A 20,062-nucleotide genomic window follows, 5' to 3' on the forward strand; every position below is an offset into this window, starting at 1 on the left:
TGACAGATTAGCCAAAACTCACCCTTTCTTATAACTAGTAGTGAAGGAGCCTCAAATAAAATATATTTTACAGAACAAAGAAGTGTGACTAGCATAATAGACTGATTGCAATGTTATTTTTCTTGTTAAAAACAATTTATAGGCCGGGCACAGTGGCTCACGCCTGTAATCCCAGCACTTTGGGTGGCCGAGGCGGATGGATCACGAGGTCAAGAGATTGAGACCATCCTGGCCAACATGGTGAAACCCTGTCTCTACTAAAAATACAAAATATTAGCCAGGCATGGTGGCACATGCCTGTAATCCCAGCTACTTGGGAGGCTGAGACAGGAGAATCGCTTGAACCCAGGAGGCGGAGGTTGCGGTGAGCCGAGAATGCGCCATTGCACTCCAGCCTGGCTAACAATAGCGAAACTCCATCTCAAAAAACAAAAAAACAAAAAAACAATTTATAGTGTAACAAACTCTTATTGCTGGTAGGGGTGCAAATTGGTTACAACCACTTTGGAAAATTGATGGGCAGTATTTATTATAGGTGAACTTATGCCTACCCTGTAATTCAGCAGTTTCACTCCTGAGTGTATACTTAAGAGAAATTAATATATGTGCCTACTAAAAGTTTTATGTAACAATGTTCATAGCAGTTTGATTCATTATAGCCCAAAACTGGAATAAAGTGAAGTATATTCATAAAATTGAATATTATCTGGTAATAAAAAAGAAATGCTACACACAGTAACATAGATAAATCTCACAGGCATTGCATCAGGTGAAATAAACACAAAATAATTCATATTATATGATTCAATTGATATGAAATTCAGAAACAAGTGAAACTTAACTGATGATGGAAGTCAGGATGGTATTGACCTTTCTGGTATTGGTATTGACTTAGAAGGGGCACAGTGAGCCCTCCGAAGTGATGGAAATGTACACCTTGATCTGGATGGTTGTTACACTGGTGTATGTGTATGAGAAAGTTCAAGCTGCACATTGAAATTTTGTGAACTTTATATATGTTATGCCTCAGGGTTTTTTTTATTATTAATAATAAGAAAAACAGCAAAGCCAGTTATTAACTACTTGAAGTCTTCTGTCTCAAGCTTGGTTAAATACAGGGTCAGCTACCTAATCTCAATAAATATAAATAACTAATGCATTATTTAGTAAAAAGAATATTGGATTTGGAATCGGATCTTGTTTGTTTGTTTAAAACTAGTCAAGAGCAGTAGTGAGAATCTGGGAGAAAGAGTAGAACAACGAGTTCAATCTAGAACTGGCTGAACATCCAATTGAGATAACTCACTACCTTTGGACCAGCTTCAGACCTAGTTTTATATCACAGCTTTATCTATCATTAGCTGTATAACATTGAGTAGGTCACTTACTTGGGGACTTTTTGTGTCTATAAAAGAACAGAAGATCACTGAGCTGAGAGAAGTATAAAAAACATTTTAAAAATTTTAGTCTTGATTCATGATCCCTCACAACTGAGAAACATCCACACACATTCAGAAATAGGCCTCAGCAGCTATGAATGTATTAGGTGACCTAACACCTCTGGCTTTAGCTAAGTGAACAACAGAACCCTATCTGAATGAATCAGATTGTTCTGAGAATTTAAAATTAGGATTGAGAAAAGTGTTGTCACACTGCTGATCACTTGAACTAGGAAAATATAAACTTAGGCCAAGGCTGCCTTGTTTGGTAGCAAGCTGCAAGTGGAGAATCTGACAGCTGTGATGTAGAACAAGAGTAATCTCAGATTACTTACCATGTCACCCAGTGTTCTAGGTGCTGTAAGTCTATGAAGTTGGGTACAGGTTTAGTATTCCTTATCCAAAAAGATTGAGACCAGAAGTATTCAGGATTTGGGATTTTGGAATATTTGCGTATATATAATTAGATACATTGGGGATGGGTACTCAAGTCTAAACATGAAATTCTTTTATGTTTTATATACACCTTATACACATAGCCTGAAGGCAATTTTATACAATGTTTTCATAATTTTGTGCATGAAACGTATCGTATGAGGTCAGTTGTGGAATTTTCCATCTGTGGTGTCATGTGGGTGCACAAAAAGTTTCATGAAGCAGGAAGATTGCTTGAATCCAAGAGTTCAAGACCTGCTGGGGCAACTTAGTGAAACCCAAACTGTATTTAAAAAATAATAATAAGTTTCAGATTTTGGAGCATTTCAGATTTTTTAATTAGGGGTGATCAACCTGTACTATTATCCTTGCCTTACAGATAAGGAAACTAAGAAGCTTGCTTAAATTAAATGCTAAAGATAAGTAAAACCCAGACAGTTTGACCCCAGAGTCTGCTTTCATGAAGCATTACTGACATATCAGACATAGATATAGTAGCTGCCTCGGTTCCTGATTTTAGTGGCTTGCAAAGATAGGTCTGCTCCCTATCTTTGAATTATTTATGATAATTTATCCTTATAATAAAATTTTGTGTCTTTGCTTAATCTGGCTTGAGTGGATTTCAGCCAGTTGCAACTGAAAGAGCCCTGCCTTAGTTTGACCATGAGTGGGGTTGCAAATAACAAACCTCAGAGAAACTAAAACTGGTTGATTCAAGGTGAGATAGGGTACGCCTTAAATGTGGACTTTCCACCATAAGATGGAAACTTAGTTTGTGTTATGCAGCAGTGAATCTTTTATCCAGACTTTCTCCATAGTGTTTTAGAACTCAGACTATATAGTCATTGAGTAGTGTATTAGAGAATTTGGTAGCCAAATATTTTTAAATGTCAAGTATATTGGTTACTGTATATGAGTTTTGAAAAGTACTTTGGAAAAGAAAGACATTTTAAACAAGTTTTCCAGAAGAAAGCAGATTGAAGCAAACTGCAGATTTGACAATTACTGGAAGACATTTCTGCCTGTGGCCTATGGTCTGAGAATGAATGTAAGACCAGATGAGATTATTTGAGAAGCATGTTTAATTGCAGCATTTTTTTTTGCCACATTTTTTCTAATGCCAGAGTTTTTACACTGAATACCAGAGAGGTATTCAGTGTAAAAGGTAAAATCTTAGTATTAGGAAGGAATAAGACTCTGAAGGAGGTGCAAGTGATAGTAAGGAACTCTAATTCCTCTGCTCTCCCCAACAAAATATATTCTACCGCCTATCCCTTTTCATGCCTCAGAAATATGATGATGCTTCACACCATCTATCAATAGCAACTAGGATTGGAATGCACCATGTGTATAGGGATATGAATAAAGGGCAAGCTGGCATGCCTACTTATTCTCTTGTTTGCTTGTGAGGCCAAAACAGAGAACAATGTCGATGGACGGAGTCCCAGCTGTTGCTAAGAAACAGAGGTTCAGAAGAATTAACAACTTAAGGAGAAAGCTGACCCACTAAGATCTTCAGCATTAACTAAATACAAAAGGAATCTCCCTAAAAGAAAATTGGCAGGCAATCCTTCACAGTAGAGTGGTTGTATGCCATAAAACCCCAAAGTCTGCAGTAGACCCAGACCACAGACTATCTCAACCCATCAGGCACCTCCCATTCTTCAATTCAAAGGAATCTGCACCTGCAAGAAGTGAGTACCCTTGCCCCAAATGAGGAATCTCTGTCTCTCACTAGGAAGTGTACCCGAAGGACACTATAAAAGGGAATCCAAATTGGGTGTAGCCAGATTTTCTCATAACTGGTTAGGAAGTGGGTTAATTAATATATGTCTTGTAAGATCACAAGGGCCTATTATGTACCGTCCTACTCCTGCTGGATACATATATGCTCTAATTGAGCTAGTTAAATTTAAATTGAGTCCACAGATTGCAGTATAAATTCAAATATTTCTTGAAAGTTCTCTCCCTGTCCTCAGGCTAAGTACTAGGAAAACAGTGTTAAGGTCAGGATTTTTCTCACTTGGAGTTGACATTCTAGTTTGAAAGTGGAGGAGGAGAAAGACAGATGAATAAGTAAGTAACAGGATTACAAATGGAAGCTGGGTCCAGTGGTACATTCCTGTAGTCCTAGCTACTTGAGAGGCTGAGTTGGGGCGGATTGCTTGAGCCCACGAGCTTTCAAGCTTTAGTGGAGACCCACCTAGGCATCATAGTAAGTCCTTCTATCTTAAGGAAAAAAAAGATATTGGGATGGTTTCTGTAAAGGAAAGATAGGGTACTGTGAGAAAGAGTAAAGAGACATTTAAATGGCAAGAGCAGTTGGGATGGTCAGAGACAGCTTCTTTGAGCTGTATCTGGAAGGATGAGATGGGGCTGATTGTAGGAAAAACCATGGGAAGAGTAGGAAGGAAAGCAAATGCAAAGTCCTTAAGGTAGGAAAGGGTTTGTGACATGGAAAGGACTCGAGGAGGCAAATACTGCTGGAGAAAAGTGAGTAAGAAATAGAGTTGATAATAGAGTGAGCACTCATCTAACAATTACTTTTTAAATTTTAATTCATTTTTACTAATTTTGATTTAACATTAATTTGAGGAATTAAAAAATACTCATTTGGCTAGGAACTTCTCTCTTTTTTTAAGTTCTCCATACATCTTAATTTTTTAACTACCTCAAATTAGAAGTAGTTAGAGACTTGGTGTAACAGTTATAGGGTAATTTTATGGTTTCTTAACATTTGATATTATGAATCATGTTTCCATTTTTTCCTCTGACTAGTTAATATCATTTTAATTAGAGGAATGTAAGTAAAAACTGTGCAAAACTATTGTTTCATATACTGCCATTAACAAAACTTCCAGAGGAGATAGTATATGAGCTTACATAACTCATCAAAAATAATTAGCCAAGACAAATAGATGTATTTGGTAGGAAGGGAAAAGAAATACAATTAGCTCTCCATGTTGTTTTCCTATGGGTTTTCACAGTTAAATCAACATATAGTTTTAAATGACAGTACATTAATAAAATAAGCTAATTAGACATTTTGAAAAGGGTTCAAACTTAAAAAAAAAAAATCTATCTTTATAGCCCTATAAGTACAGTCCAATAGAACTGCTGCAAGAAAGAGAATGGTAGTTGACTTCTGCCTGTTTTTCATACTTTCATTTCTGCTCTGTCCCTTCCCTGCCTGCCACTCTCATATAGAAACCAGAGAGGAATCTATAAAAATGTAAAACAAATCATATTCCTTCAAACTTTTTCAGAAAAATTCAACCTCCTTCATTGAGTCTTATAAGAGCATGCATGATCTGACTTCAGTCTAACTCTCCAAAACCCCATTCCCTATCATTCTCCCCCCTACTCATTATGTTCCAGCCAATTGGCTTGCTTTCTGTCCTCAAGCCTGCCAAATTCTTCTCCACTTGCAGGCTTTTGCTCTGGTCATTTCTGTTCCTGGAATGCTTCCTTGGCTTTTCACACATAGAGCCATTTGTCATCCTTTAGGTCTGAGGCCAGATGTCACTTCCTTAAAGAGGCTTCCAAAACATTTTCCTAAGAGGGCTTCTTCTGTTACTTTTTCTAATTACCCTGTATATTTCTTTTGTAGGAATTATCATGATCTGCAATTACTTTATTTTACCTATCTGTCTTGTCTGTTGTCTTCTCCCTTACTAATACATAAGTTCCCTGAAAAACTAATATAATGAAACATTAGGAAAACTTAAGGATGTATTAAAAGTAAATTTTATAGGATTTTTAAGAAGAAGCAATTACAAATTACCAGTGAAGCATAACAATTATACAGAAAGGAAACAAAATCATCATAGCCTATTACCATCTATTGTCAACATGAAGTAAACATTGTTACTGATTTTAATAAACATGGTGATATACAGTACTTCTATCGGAGTAGTAGGGGTGGAGGTAGCATGTGAGTGCTAAATGACCATAGTGGAAGTTGGCATTGTTAATCCAACCTCCATTCTGTCTTTTTCCCATAGGATAGTGGCCACATGGTCCAGCTTTAGAGTTCACCCTGATTAACTTAAATTGATTCATGTAATCCCATCCTGTTTGCCACTCTACTACATTTATGGATGGGCAGGTCAAAGCCAATAAATTCATGGCTTTTCCTGGGCCATAGGACATAGTTAAGGAATGGGCATATAACCCAATTTGGAATAAAGAGTTATGAGAGGTTTGTTTAGAAATTCAGAGAGAGGGCTTTTTTCTTTTTTATGAGCCTCTTCTTTCCCTCTGGATATTGGGTGTGTTGTTGTGAAACCAGGAACTGTTACATCTCTTTTGCTCCCACAAGAGACACAATCAATCTAGAGATGAAGACATCACACAGAAGGGAAGAGAACCGAGGGAACCACAGAGAAACGGAGTTAGAGCTGCTGGATGAAGCTGACTCTGAGGCTTCTCATAAACTCTGTGCTTCCAGTTGTGAAAATAAAGGCAGTTCTCTTTCATTTCTTGTTCTTCTTTTTTTTTTTTGTAAATTTTTCAAATTTTTATTTATTTAGAAACAGGAGTCTTCCTGTGTTGCCCAGGCTGTTTTTGAACACCTGGACTCCACTGATCCTTCCCTCCTGAGTAGCTGGAAGTACAGGTGCATGCCACTGTGCTGAACTACAATGCTCACTTCTTAAACTAGGTGGGATTGTTATTACTAGAAGTTGAGGCATCCTAACTGATAAAATCCTACTAAAAAGAAGTCAAGAGATAATGTCTAAAATATATAAATGAAGAAGTAGCTAGTAATATATATTATTTAGAAAAATAGAATTTGCTACCAGAATAAACAGCCTTCAGTAGCTAAAAAAAGGCTCTGGAAAATGGAAAGCAGAGATGGGGAGAAGAGAGATGAGGCACAGGCTATTTTTTTTTTTTTTTAGTTGTTAAATGACCTTTATCGAAATATTTTCCTTTGTGCTTCTTAACTAGCTGGGCATTCCACAGCACCACTGTTGATGTCATCTATGATGTCGTGAGGGTGGCGGCCATCAACTTTACAGCCCACAGACTGGGCAGTCCCCAGGATCTCTTTAATGGTTCCAGAGAGTTCTCTGGCTAAAGATCGGTGCCGCATCTGTCGAGCAATGTTGACAATCTCATCGAAAGTGATATTCCCGCTGTGTTTAATGTTTTTCTGTTTCTTTCTGTCTCTTGGTGGTTCCTTAAGGGCTTTGATGATCAGGGCAGAGGCAGAAGGCACCACCTCAATCTGGGCCTGTCTGTTCTGAATGGTCAGTTTCACTGTAATCCTCAGGCCCTTCCAGTCACCTGTTGCCTTGGCAGTGTCATCACCAGCCTTTTTTGGAGACAGACCCAGGGGGCCAATCTTGGGGGCAAGCGCAGAAGTGGCACCGATTTCACCCCCAGTGCACCTCAGGAATACGACTTTGATCTTTTTGGGGTCGAACTTTGGCGGCATGGTGGAGGTGGCTGGTGTCGGATGAACCTGTTTTCGGGACGACTGAAGAAAGTTGCACCTTGGCCTCCTCCGAGCTGAAAGCCGAAAGCTATTTTTTTTTTAATTGTGAGCTTTTCAACACTTTGATTTGTTAATTGCATATTTTAATTATTAACTTTTTTAACCTGATGATGCTTAGACTTTTAAATTGAGCCCATTTTTAAAATTGTATCTTAAATTGCTATTTTAAATAAGCAATTTAAAAATAAAAATATTTGGTGTTCTAGATATAGAGAATGGTTAATAGAGGAGTAGGGTACTTGGAGTAGACCTAGAAGGAAAGTCAGGATCTTAGAGGATAAGAAGTTTGAAGGTTTTGGGTTTTTTTTTTTAAGTGCCTAATAGCTAATATTTTTAATGTATGTACTATGCTAAAAAAAAAAAAAGTATTGCAAAAGTATTGAAAAATAACAAAAACACTGAATGCTTATCTGTTAAGATAGATTTCCTAAAACAAATTGAACATTTTATACATAATATGATTTATCAAAGCCCATTTTGGAAAGATATCAGTTTTTCTTTTTCTTAGGTTGATATTGGCAATATGTTTTCTCAAAGTAATATTATAGTCCTGTATTCCACTTATAAAATAACAACTGGTTCTATGTGTAGCAAATTTACCAATTCCCAGTAGATTTTCACAGTGTTCTCATATTCACTGCATAAAATTCCAGATAGATGTTTGATACTTAACTTCTCTTATTTCTCTTACTACAAATCCTCTTTGCATCTTATCTCACCCAAAATTCAGATGGCATCTGACATGTATTTTAGTGGAATGTTTCAATATCTTTACAACCGCTTAATTTTTATACAGGATATATAGTTGGAGACACATTGAGTAATTTGTTTTACTACACAGAAATGTTCATGGGAGAGGAAAGTTGTGAAATCCATCCTGGTGTCCACTCACCATGTAGTCGGGAATTTGCTGCCAAAAAGAAAGGGCACATTTTATAATTGACACAAATTTTCTATATGTATTAGTGGTAACTAAGGTTAGAGAGAGCAGTAAAAACAGCAGTGGATTGTACAGTATATAATAAATTTTAGCTAAGGTTTTTGAAGTGCCCATTGAGTGTTAGGCAGTGAGATCACAGTGATGATGAATTCACTGGGCCCATGATGGAGTGGGGTGACCATAGGCCAGTTTGCAGAGTTCTACCCCAGTTTGCATCTGCTTTCCCATTGTTTTATCTCATTAGTGTCCCCTTTCTTGCATGTGTCACAGTTTGGACAATAAGTTATCCAATCACCCTAAAAAAGGAAAAATTCATCCCAGACTGATTGGCAAAGACATGGATACGTAAAAAAGCATGATCTCTGGTTTGGCATGAAAATAAAGTTGGCAGCGGAAAATGGCACAAGGTAGAAATAAGAGTGAAAAGATGTGAGGATCCAAGATGGTATAGGGCCTCAAGCACTACTTTTAAAGAGCTTTTAAGGTTTGTCTGGAAGGGAATGGGAACTAATAGTGGTTTAGGGCAGGCATAAGATAAAATCTTATCTGTTTAGAGTTGAAAAGAGCAAAAATTTTACTATACTGCCCTCTATCCCCTCCTACAAATCCCCTCGCACCCCTCCCCGCACACAAAGCTGGAAGAAAAAGAGGAGAATCATATTCTTTCTGAGTGTAAATGCATTCATAACTGAGCTTCACTTAACTCCTTGGAATGAATGACGGACCCTCTCTATTCTGTCTGTAAAAGTGCTGTCTTTGGCGTGATTACATGTTTACAGGTGGTCAGCCACTCTAACATAACATGCATTTATTTTCCTATAAGTTGAATTGTATGTTTTAAGAGGTTATTGTGTGTGTTTTTAAGCCTGTTAATGCTAGTTGCACATTATTGCAATTATGTAATTGAAAAAAATTATGGAAATTGATGGATTTGGAATTGAGAATTTATTTTTTTTATTTTTATTTTTTAAAGAAAGAGAAAGGGCGAGAGAGAACAGGAGTCTTGCTCTATTGCCTAAGCTGGAATGCAATCTAAAAATAGGTATTAAAAACCTCTTTTACGCCGATAATTGTGCTTAACAGCGGAGACAGGAAGGAATAAGGGAAGAAAATAACAAACAGCCAACCAATATTTCATTTAAGTCTGTGAAATGCTATGCAAATGCTGAAGAGTGATTTACTTCCAATTATGTGTTCACTTTCAAAATAGGTGTAATGTGATACTGAGAAAAATGTATGTTCTGTGGACCTGGGGTGAAGAAGTCTATAAATATTCACTGAGTTTACTTGTTCCAGGTCTGAGTTCTAATCATAGATGTCCCTGTTAATTTTCTATCTCATTGATCTGTCGAATATTAACAATATGGTGTCAAAGTCTCCCGCTATTATTGTGCGGGAGCCCAAGTCTCTTTATAAGTCATTAAGAACTTGTCTTATGTATCTGGGTGCTCCTATATTGGGTGCATATATATTTATGATCATTGACTCCTGTTGTTGCATTGATCCTTTTACCATTATGTAATGTCCTTCTTTGTTTCTTTTAGTCTTTGTTACTATTAAAGTCTGTTTTGTCAGAGACAAAAGTTACAACTCCTGTTTTTTGTTTTTTTTTTCCTCGCTCTCCATTTGATTGGTGAGTCTTCCTCCAATCCTTTATTTTGAGTCTTTGTGTGTCCTTGCTTATGAGATGGATCTGGATACAGCGTACCGATGGGTTTTGACTTTTTATTCAATTTGCCTGTCTGTGTCTTTGATTGGGTCATTTAATCCATTTAAATTTAGGATTAATATTGATATTTGTGTTTAATATTGTCATTTAATGCTAGCTAGCTATTTTGCCTATTAGTTGATGTAGATTCTTCATTATGGAGGTACTCTTTACCTTTTGTTAAGTTTTTGGGATGACTGATACTGGTTGTTCATTTCTGTGTATAGTGCTTCTTTCAGAAGCTCTTGTAAAGCAGGCCTGGTGGTGATGAAATCTCTGAGTGCTTGCTTGTTTGCGAAAAATTTTATTTTTCCTTCATTTATGAAGCTTAGTTTGGCTGGATATGAGATTCTAGGTTCAAAATTCTTTTCTTTGAGGATATTGAATATTGACCCCCACTCTCTTCTAGTTTGTAGGGTTTCTGCTGAGAGATCTGCTGTGAGTCTGATAGGCTTCCCTTTATGGATAACCTGACCTTTCTCTCTAGCTGCCCTTAGAATTTTCTCCTTTATTTCAACCCTGGTGAATCTAACAATTATGTGTCTTGGGGTTGCTCTACTTGAGGAATATCTTTGTGGTGTTCTCTATATTACCTGGAGTTGAGTATTGTCCTGCCTTACTAGGTTAGGAAAGTTTTCCTGAATAATATCCTGAAGAATATTTTCCAGCTTGGATTTATCCTCTTCATGACATTCAGATACACCTATCAAACGTAAATTAGGTCTTTTCACATAGTCCCATATTTCTTGGAGACTTTGCTCATTCCTTTTTACTCTGTCTTCTCTAATCTTGTCTTCTCCTTTCATTTCATTAAGTTGGTCTTCAACCTCTGATATCCTTTCTTCTGCTTGATCAATTTGACTGTTAAAACCTGTGCATACTTCTCAGAGTTCTCCTATTGTATTCTTCAGTTCCATTAATTCACTTATATTCCTCTCTAAATTGTCTGTTCTCGTTAGGATTTCATCAAACCTTTTTTCAAGGTTCTTAGTTTCTTTACGTTGGGCTAGAACATGTTCTTTTAACTCACAGAAGTTTCTTATTATCCACCTTCTGAAGCCTAATTCTGTTATTGGAACACACTCATTCTCCATCAGGCCTTGTTCCCCTGATGATGAGGAACTATGATCCCCTGTAGAGGGAGAGGCATTCTGGTTTTGGGTATTCTCAGCCTTTTTACGCTGGTTTCTTCCCATCATTGTAAATGTATACACCTGTCGTCTTTGTAATTACCGACTTTCAAATTAGGTCTCTGAGTGGATGTCAAACTTGTTGATTCCCAGCACCGGAATCTGAACAACCCACTGCACCGGCTAAAACAGCGGCATTAAGATTCATGGTGCTTTTCTGCCTAGGAATTTCTGGTTTGGCTTCCCTCTTGAGTCCCTTTTTCAATCAGCTGAATGGGCGACTCTGCCTTCCGGGAGCTCCAAATGTCGACCAGAAGGGGACTCAGTCCCGTTTACTCTGCACTGAGAACCACTGCGCCGGCCACAAGAGTCGCGCTGGTGACCTGTGGGGCTCCTCTGCTGGGAATCTTCTGGTCCGTGAGCAACAAAAATTCGTCTGAAAGTGTTGCGTCCTCTCGTTCTCTGTGCGTTCACTGGGAGCTACAATCCTGAGCTGCTAGTAATCTGCCATCTTGGATCTCTCTCAGAACTGAGAATTTCTATGAGAATTTTGTTTCATGCTTTTGAAAAACTGAAAGATAAGCGTCTTAGTTCAGGCTGCTATAACAAATTACTATAGACTGGATGGCTTATAAATGACAGAAATTTGTTTCACACAGTTGTGAAGGCTGGAAGTCTAAAATGGGATTACCATGTTCGGGTTCTGGTGAGTGCCCTCTTCTGGGCTGCAGACTGCCTACTTGTGGGATTTTCACGTGGCAGAGAGCATAAAGAAGCAAGCCCTCTTGGGTTTTTAGAATCCCTCATGGGATTCGTATCCTTCAAGACCACACATAATCCTAATTACCTACCAAAGGCTCTACTTTCTAATATTATTACATTGGGGTAGGGTTGAGTTTTGGGAGGACACACACATTCAGTCCATAGCAACAAGTTGCTCAAAGTATTTGGATAATTGAAATGTGGATGGAACAACTCTAAAAAACAAATAAAATTAAAGGGGTGGGTAGCATAAATATCAAGATGGTGTGTGCTCATTTTGCTATAACACATACTGTGTGCCTGTGGCCATACTGCTATGCTCTACTAAAGTTACAGATCGAGTCTGGCAGCTACAATCAGGGATACTACTTGGTTGGTCTAGCAGTAGCCTATGGTCCTTGTCTAGGATTTATCTAGTTCTTGTGGGGAGCAGACAGGTGAATTAAATGGAGATATGATAGGGACCAAAACCGAGGCATATTGAAAGTCCTTAAGAGTTGGCACTGGCTGGGCACGGAGGTTCGCGCCTGTAATCCCAGCACTTTGGGAGGCCGAGGTGGGTGGATCACAAGGTCAGGAGTTCCAGACCATCCTTGCCAACATAGTGAAACTACGTCTTTACTAAAAATACAAAAAATTAGCTGGACATGGTGGTGCATGCCTGTAGTTCCCATCTACTTGGGAGGCTGAGGCAGGAGAATTGCTTCAACTCAGCAGGCAGAAGTTGCAGCAAGCCGAGATTGTGCCACTGCACTCCACTCTGGGCAACACAAGACTCTGTCTCAAAAAAAAAAAAAAAAAAGAATTGGCACTAATCTCCATCCCCACCTACAATGTGAGATACTGCTTTTGGTTTACTCTTTTGTCTGAAGTGGACTGGGGATCAGTTTCCAAGACTCTACTTGGCTTTCCTCACTATAATAATAGCTCTTACTTCAGAATCTAAAACTCAGTGCAGGGATTACTGTAACTGCCAAGCATGTCTATACCAAATATAACAGTCAGGGACTGGTGACTGTCAACTGTCCCTATGGACCCAGGGTACACATCATGAGCCAGGATTTGGCCAAGACTAAAGTTTATTGGTTTGGTGCAAAAATAATTGCGGTTTTTGCCATTAAAAGTAATGACAAAAACCGCAATTACTTTTGCACAAACCTAATACCTGGCTCCTATATGCTGCTGCTCTAATAAGAAGGCCAAGATGATACTGTTGGTCTGGAGGTATCAATGTTAACTCAAACCCTATGTCTGTCTTCCCTGAAGTGTCTAAATATTTCCCACTTTCCAGTGTGCAATCACCTGAGAAAAGGCCTACATTCCTTTAGGGAAGGATGGGAAAAATCATTAAAGTATATGATTATGGGGTCCTTCCCTCCAGGGACATGGTCATCTCTCAATAGGTTCACAGTCTGAAAATTGGCTCAGAACTGGCAATTGGGTGAGGAATCATGATGCTTTTTATTGTGATAGCCACTCTTACTCTCCCCATCCACTCTTGCTTTTTTTGATTATGTATATGAGGCAATACTCTTGTTGCCTGCCCATCTATTTTGCACCTAGGGACACTGAACTCTCTAAGCCAACTCCCCAGCTCGTTTTGGGTTGAACCTCCTTGACTATCACTCTGATTTTGCCAGTCATGATAATTTCGATTCCCCCTGACTTCTGGCAATAAACCCTGCCCCCTTGTATTTAATGTGCTTCTGGGACCCATCATTCCCATTCATTTTGATAAGCCAAGGTCTGTGATAGTATCTTCTATTGTTAGTTCTGATCATTAAAAGTGAACTGTCACTGAACTTTTTAGTGAGGCTAGTGCCTCTCTTACTAGTTCATTCCTGATAGCCTTGGTGAGTGGCGTGTCCTATGGGTCCTTCCATGGAACATAATCCTTGTGTAGGCTTCTGGCCTCATATACTATATCTGCTCCAGCCACCCATTTCCCTGATCCCTTTTAATTCTGTTCTTCACTATCTGCCTTCAGCAGTTCAGGCATTTTGACTTCATTCAACATGGGCAATTGCTTCTAGTAACCATCCTAACAGGAAATTTGCACCATCCCTTGGGACCTCGATAGGGTATTAAATCTCATGTTTTGAAAATGTCTCCAAGTTAATAAGCTCACTTTTTTCCAGTCTTATGTTTCAGTCTTCTTGATCAAGCACCCTCAACATCCAGTCCCACATACTCCTCTGTTTCCTACCAATATATTCTGACTAATTCTTGCAGCTTCTTGGGGGGTATAGATTAGGCCTAGCACATTCCCATCTAGGCTGTGACTTAATCCTAGTTACTGGTCTGGCAGCTCTGAGATGAGATAGGTTTCCAAGAGGGCCCTCTGTTGCCTTATTCAGGAACTCTCTACTTTGAGGGAGTACTAGCTTTTAGTAAGAAAGGTAGGCAACCTCTGCAGACTTTGAGTGTTCAGAGGATATTTGGCAGTCAGAATCTTTGAGGGTATCCCCCTAGCTGTCCTCATCCTGTAGGCCAGAGTCCCAAGTTTTCCAACTAGCAACCAAACCTTGACTTCAATTGTATTTTAATCTTCTTGACTGTTAAGTCCCGAGTTTGCTGTTCCCGCTTTTTTCTGTTTTCCCAGGGCAAAAGATAAGGGCCTCTTTGTATGCTACTAAAGAAGCTATCTGGCCTACACAGTAAGTTTTCACTTGTTTGTTAACAGCTCTCAGATTTTCATTGACCTTTTGTAGGCCTTAATGTAATTTTATAACTGGCCAATTCCATTGTTCTTGTAGATATTATTACTTACATACACACACACACACTCTGAGTTTTTGCCCTAAGGGCATTGCTCTGCATCAGAACATTCCCCCAAGTCAATCCTGTAAGTTTTTTGGTGTTTTTTTTTTTTTTTTAAGAGACAAGGTTTCACCATGTTGGTCAGGCTGGTCTCAAACTCCTGACTTCAGGCGATCTACCCACCTCGGCCTCCCAAAGTGCTGGGATTACAGGCGCGAGCCACTGCGCCTGGCCCTATCCTGTAAGTTTTAATGACTGAGCCAACGTTCTTCCAGGGACTGGCTATACTCCAAAAATCACATGTCTCATTGACAGTGGGACAGGTCTGATCTAACCCCAAGCCCCATCTATCTTTTTGAGTTTGTAATATAATATGAAATAATTTGGTCTTTGTTTCCAGTTCCCGTCACAGACCTAAAACCCTTGAAATTTCCTTGTTATTCAAAGTAACCCTTTCTTGATCACATCAGAGTTTATGCTAATAAGATAATTTAGGATGGGGCCCCTAAAATAGCCTTAGGATCAGGCCAGTCACCAGAAAAACCAGGTGATTACAGGATTAGAGGATTGGAACTTTTAACTACACCCACCAATCTCCAGGAAAGGGAGTGGGGCTGGATGGATGTCAAACTCTATAGGAGCTCTTGGACAACATGATTTGAGGAACTGGGTTACTGAAGATGCAGAGATGTTGGAAGGCTAGCACAACCAGATAGCATGGCAGCTCTGTGCCTGCTTTTCTCCCCATACCTCGTCCTGCCCATACCTCATCCTGTCTATCTCATCATCTGGCTGTTCATCTGTATCCTTTATAATGTCCTTCAAAATAAATCAGCAAATATAAGAAATATAAGTTGTTTCCCTGAGTTCTGTGAGCCAACCTAGCAAATTAATTAAATGCTAGGAGGAGGTTGTGGAAACCCTGGTTTGTAGCAGGTCAGAGTATAGGTGACAACCTAATACCTAAATCTGAAGTGAAGACAATCTTGTAGGACTGAACCCTCAAACTGTGAGATCTGACATTATCTCCAGGTAAATTGCCAGCTGGATTACACTCTTCCAGGTATATAATGTCAAAATTGAATTCAATTAAATAATACCCAGTTGGTGTCCAGGAGACTTGCTTGGTTTTGGGAACAGCCCCACACACATCTGTTCACAGAAGTGTTCTGTGTTGAGTGTGAGAGTGCAGTGGTGGGGAACAGTATGTTTCTTTTTTTTTTTTTTTTACACGGTTGCTCTAACAAAATTCTATAAACTGGCTGGCTAATAAATAACAGAAATTTATTTCTCACAATTCCAGAAGGTGGGAAGTTCAAGATCAATGAGCTGGCAAATTTAGGGTCTGGTGAGGGCCCACTTCCTAATAGATGGTGTCTGTCATCTTATGTGCCCTCACATAGTTTTCTCTCTTTTTTTTGAACGAAGTTTTGCTCTTGTTGCCCAGGCTAGAGTGCAATGGCGTAATCTCAGCTCATCGCAACCTCTGCCTCCTGGGTTCAAGTGATTCTCCAGACTCAGCCTCCCGGGTAGCTGGGATTACAGGCATGCCCCACTACACTCAGCTAATTTTGTATTTTTAATAGAGATGGAGTTTCTCCATGTTGGTCCGGTGGTCTTGAACTCTTGACCTCAGGTGATCAACCTGCCTTGGCCTCCCAAAGTACTGGGATAACAGGTGTGAGCCACCACGCCTAGCAACCCTCACATAGTTTAAGAGACAAACTAGATCTCTCAGGCACTAATCTCAATCATGAGGGCTAATCACTTCCTAAAGGCCCCACCTACCTGCTAATACTGTCACCTTGGAGGTTAGTATTTGAACATATGAATATTGGAGGGACACAAACATTCAGACCACTACTCCTTATGCCAACTAGGTCACTTTGGATGTTCCAGGAAGCAGAATATAACATTAATTTAGGAGTACAGAATTGGAAAAATGATAAAGGGGAAGAAAACAGAATTGGGAAAGTAAAGACAGACTGTGGTGTAGATCTAACCAAATCAGGCTGGGTTGGGTGGCTTATGTTTATAATTCCAGCACTTTGGGAGGTTGAGACAGGTGGATCACTTGAGGTCAGGAGTTCAAGACCAGCCTGGCCAACATGGTGAAACCTCATCTAAAAAATACAAAAATTAGCCAGATGTGGTGGCGCACGCCTGTAATCCCAGCTACTTGGGAGGCTGAGGCATGAGAATCACTTGAGCTTGGGAGTCAGAGGTTGCAGTGAGCCAAGATTGTGCCACTGCACTCCAGTCTGGGCAACAGAGCAAGAATCTGTTTAAAATAAATAAATAAATAAGATATATAAAATAAAATGTCAGCTAACCCATTGTGGATATCTAGAGAAAATATTGCTTGTTAGGGAAATTCAACATTGGCCAGAAATGACTAGACCCTCATACTATTGCCATGTTCAGTCATTGGCTGGGGGCTGTCAGGGAAGAGGTTGCCTCAGCTGGTATGCTGTGGTAGATCTTGACAGATGGAGGCAGTTAGCTTACTGGTATTCACTGCGCCCTAATGGCAAGTTCTATCTAAAAGGAAAACATTAGCAATGTACCACTATGGCTGCCCACTGATCTAACCTGAGAAGGTTCAGGAGGTGCCTGCAACTAGTAGCCTAAGCATTTGATGGGGAAGGAGAGTAAGGGCAAAACAAGGCAAGTTGGTTGAAAACCAATGAGAACGAAGACACCACATACCAGAATCTCTGGGACACTTTTAAAGCAGTCTCTAGAGGAAAATATATAGCAATAAGTGCCCACATGAGAAGAAAGGAGAGATCTAAAATTGACACTCTATCGTCAAAATTGAAAGAGCTAGAGGAGCAAGATCAAAAAAACTCAAAACCTAGCAGAAGACAAGAAATAACTAAGATCAAAGCAGAATTGAAGGAGATAGAGACACGAAAAACCCTACAAAAAAATCAATAAATCCAGGAGCTGGTTTTTTGAAAAGATCAACAAAATAGACAGACCACTAGCCAGATTAATAAAAAAGAAAAGAGAGAATAACCAAATAGATGCAATAAAAAATGATAAAGAGGATATCACCACAGATTCCACAGAAATTCAAACCATCATCAGAGATTATTACAAACAACTCTATGCACATAAACTAGAAAACCTGGAAGAAATGGATAAATTCCTGGACACTTGCCTCCTCCGAAGCCTAAACCAGGAAGAAGTCGAAACCCTGAATAGACCAATAACAAGGTCTGAAGTCGAGGCAGCAATTTAGAGCCTACCACCCAAAAAAAGCCCAGGTCCAGATGGGTTCACAGCCGAATTCTACCAGACATACAAAGAGGAACTGGTACCATTCCTTCTGAAACTATTCCAAATAATCCAAAAAGAGGAAATCATTTTATGAGACCAACATCATCCTAATACTAAAACCCGGCAGAGACTCAACAAGAAAAGAAAACTACAGGCCAATATCCATGATGAACATAGATGCAAAAATCTTCAATAAAATACTGGCAAGCCGACTACAACAGCACATTAAAAAGCTTATCTATCATGATCAAGTAGGATTCATCCTGGGGATGCAAGGCTGGTTCAGTATACGCAAGTCTATAAATGTAACTCACCACATAAACAGAACCAAAGACAAAAACCACATGATTATCTCAATTGATGCAGAGAAGGCCTTCGACAAAATTCAACAGCCCTTTATGCTAAAAACTCTCAATAAACTAGGTATCGATGGAACGTATCTCAAAATAATAAAAGCTATTTACGACAAACCAACAGCCAATATCATACTGAATGGGCAAAAACTGGAAGCATTCCCTTTGAAATCAGGCACTAGACAAGGATGCCCTCTCTCACCACTCCTATTCAATATAGTACTGGAAGTTCTAGCCAGAACAATCAGGCAAGAAAAAGAAATAAAGGGTATTCAATTAGGAAAGGAGGAAGTCAAATTGTCTCTATTTGCAGACGACATGATTGTGATTGTATATCTAGAAGACCCCATCATCTCAGCCCAAAATCTCCTGAAACTGATAAGCAACTTCAGCAAAGTCTCAGGATACAAAATCAATGTGCAAAAATCACAAGCATTCCTATACACCAATAACAGACTTAAAGAGAGCCAAATCAAGAACGAACTGCCATTCACAATTGCTACAAAAAGAATAAAATACCTAGGAATACAACTAACAAGGAACATCAAGGACCTCTTCAAGGAGAACTACAAACCACTGCTCAATGAAATAAGAGAGGACACAAACAGATGGAGAAACATTCCACGTTCATGGTTAGGAAGATTCAATATCGTGAAAATGGCCATACTACCCGAAGTAATTTACAGATTCAACGCTATCCCCATCAAGGTACCAATGACCTTCTTCACAGAACTGGAAAAAACCACCTTAAACTTCATATGGAACCAAAAGAGAGCCCGCATAGCCAAGTCAATTCTAAGCAAAAAGAACAAAGCGGGAGGCATCACACTACTGGACATCAAACTCTATTACAAGGCTACAGTAATCAAAACAGCATGGAACTGGTACCAAAACAGAGATATAGACCAATGGAACAGAACAGAGGCATCGGAGGCAACACAACATATCTACAACCATCCGATCTTTGACAAACCTGATAAAAACAAGCAATGGGGAAAGGATTCCCTGTTCAATAAGTGGTGTTGGGAAAACTGGCTAGCCATATGCAGAAAGCAGAAACTCGACCCCTTCCTGACACCTTACACTAAAATTGACTCCAGATGGATTAAAGACTTAAACATAAGACCTAACACCATAAAAACCCTAGAAGAAAACCTAGGCAAAACCATTCAGGACATAGGCGTAGGCAAGGACTTTATCACCAAAACACCAAAAGCATTGGCAACAAAAGCCAAAATAGACAGATGGGACCTAATCAAACTCAACAGCTTCTGCACAGCGAAAAAAACAGTCAATAGAGTGAATCAGCAACCAACAGAATGGGAAAAAATTTTTGCAGCCTATCCATCTGACAAAGGGCTGATATCCAGAATTTACAACAAACTACAGCAGATTTACAAAAAAAAAAAACAAGCCCATTCAAAAGTGAGCGAAGGATATGAACAGATACTTTACAAAAGAAGACATACCTGAGGCCAACAAGCATATGAAAAAATGCTCATCATCACTGGTCATTAGAGAAATGCAAATCAAAACTACATTGGATACCATCTCACACCAGTTAGAATGGCAATCATTAAAAAATCTGGAGACAACAGATGCTGGAGAGGATGTGGAGAAATAGGAACACTTTTGCACTGTTGGTGGGAGTGTAAATTAGTTCAACCATTGCGGAAGACAGCGGGGCGATTCCTCAAGGACCTAGAAATAGAAATTCCATTTGACCCAGCAATCCCATTACTGGGTA

The 20,062-nt window shown here is 39.2% G+C and overlaps 1 protein-coding gene and 1 long non-coding RNA gene across 3 annotated transcripts in view; one reads left to right on the forward strand and one right to left on the reverse strand.

The window, feature by feature from the left end:
• The window catches only part of LOC135274892 (uncharacterized), a 150,851-nt gene that overhangs the window by 5,916 nt on the left and 124,873 nt on the right, over nt 1-20,062 (forward strand). The gene's annotated exons all lie outside the window — the stretch shown is intronic.
• Nucleotides 6,751-7,332, reverse strand: LOC105729989 (large ribosomal subunit protein uL11-like). Its single transcript, XM_064376191.1, has one exon. It carries the CDS (start codon nt 7,315-7,317, stop codon nt 6,820-6,822), a length of 498 nt encoding a protein of 165 aa, XP_064232261.1. The 5' UTR covers nt 7,318-7,332; the 3' UTR covers nt 6,751-6,819.

Source organism: Aotus nancymaae, unplaced genomic scaffold (genome assembly GCF_030222135.1).
Source record: "Aotus nancymaae isolate 86718 unplaced genomic scaffold, 86718_ANA_hifiasm-v0.15.2.pri h1tg000014l, whole genome shotgun sequence".
NCBI classification, from domain to species: domain Eukaryota; kingdom Metazoa; phylum Chordata; class Mammalia; order Primates; family Aotidae; genus Aotus; species Aotus nancymaae.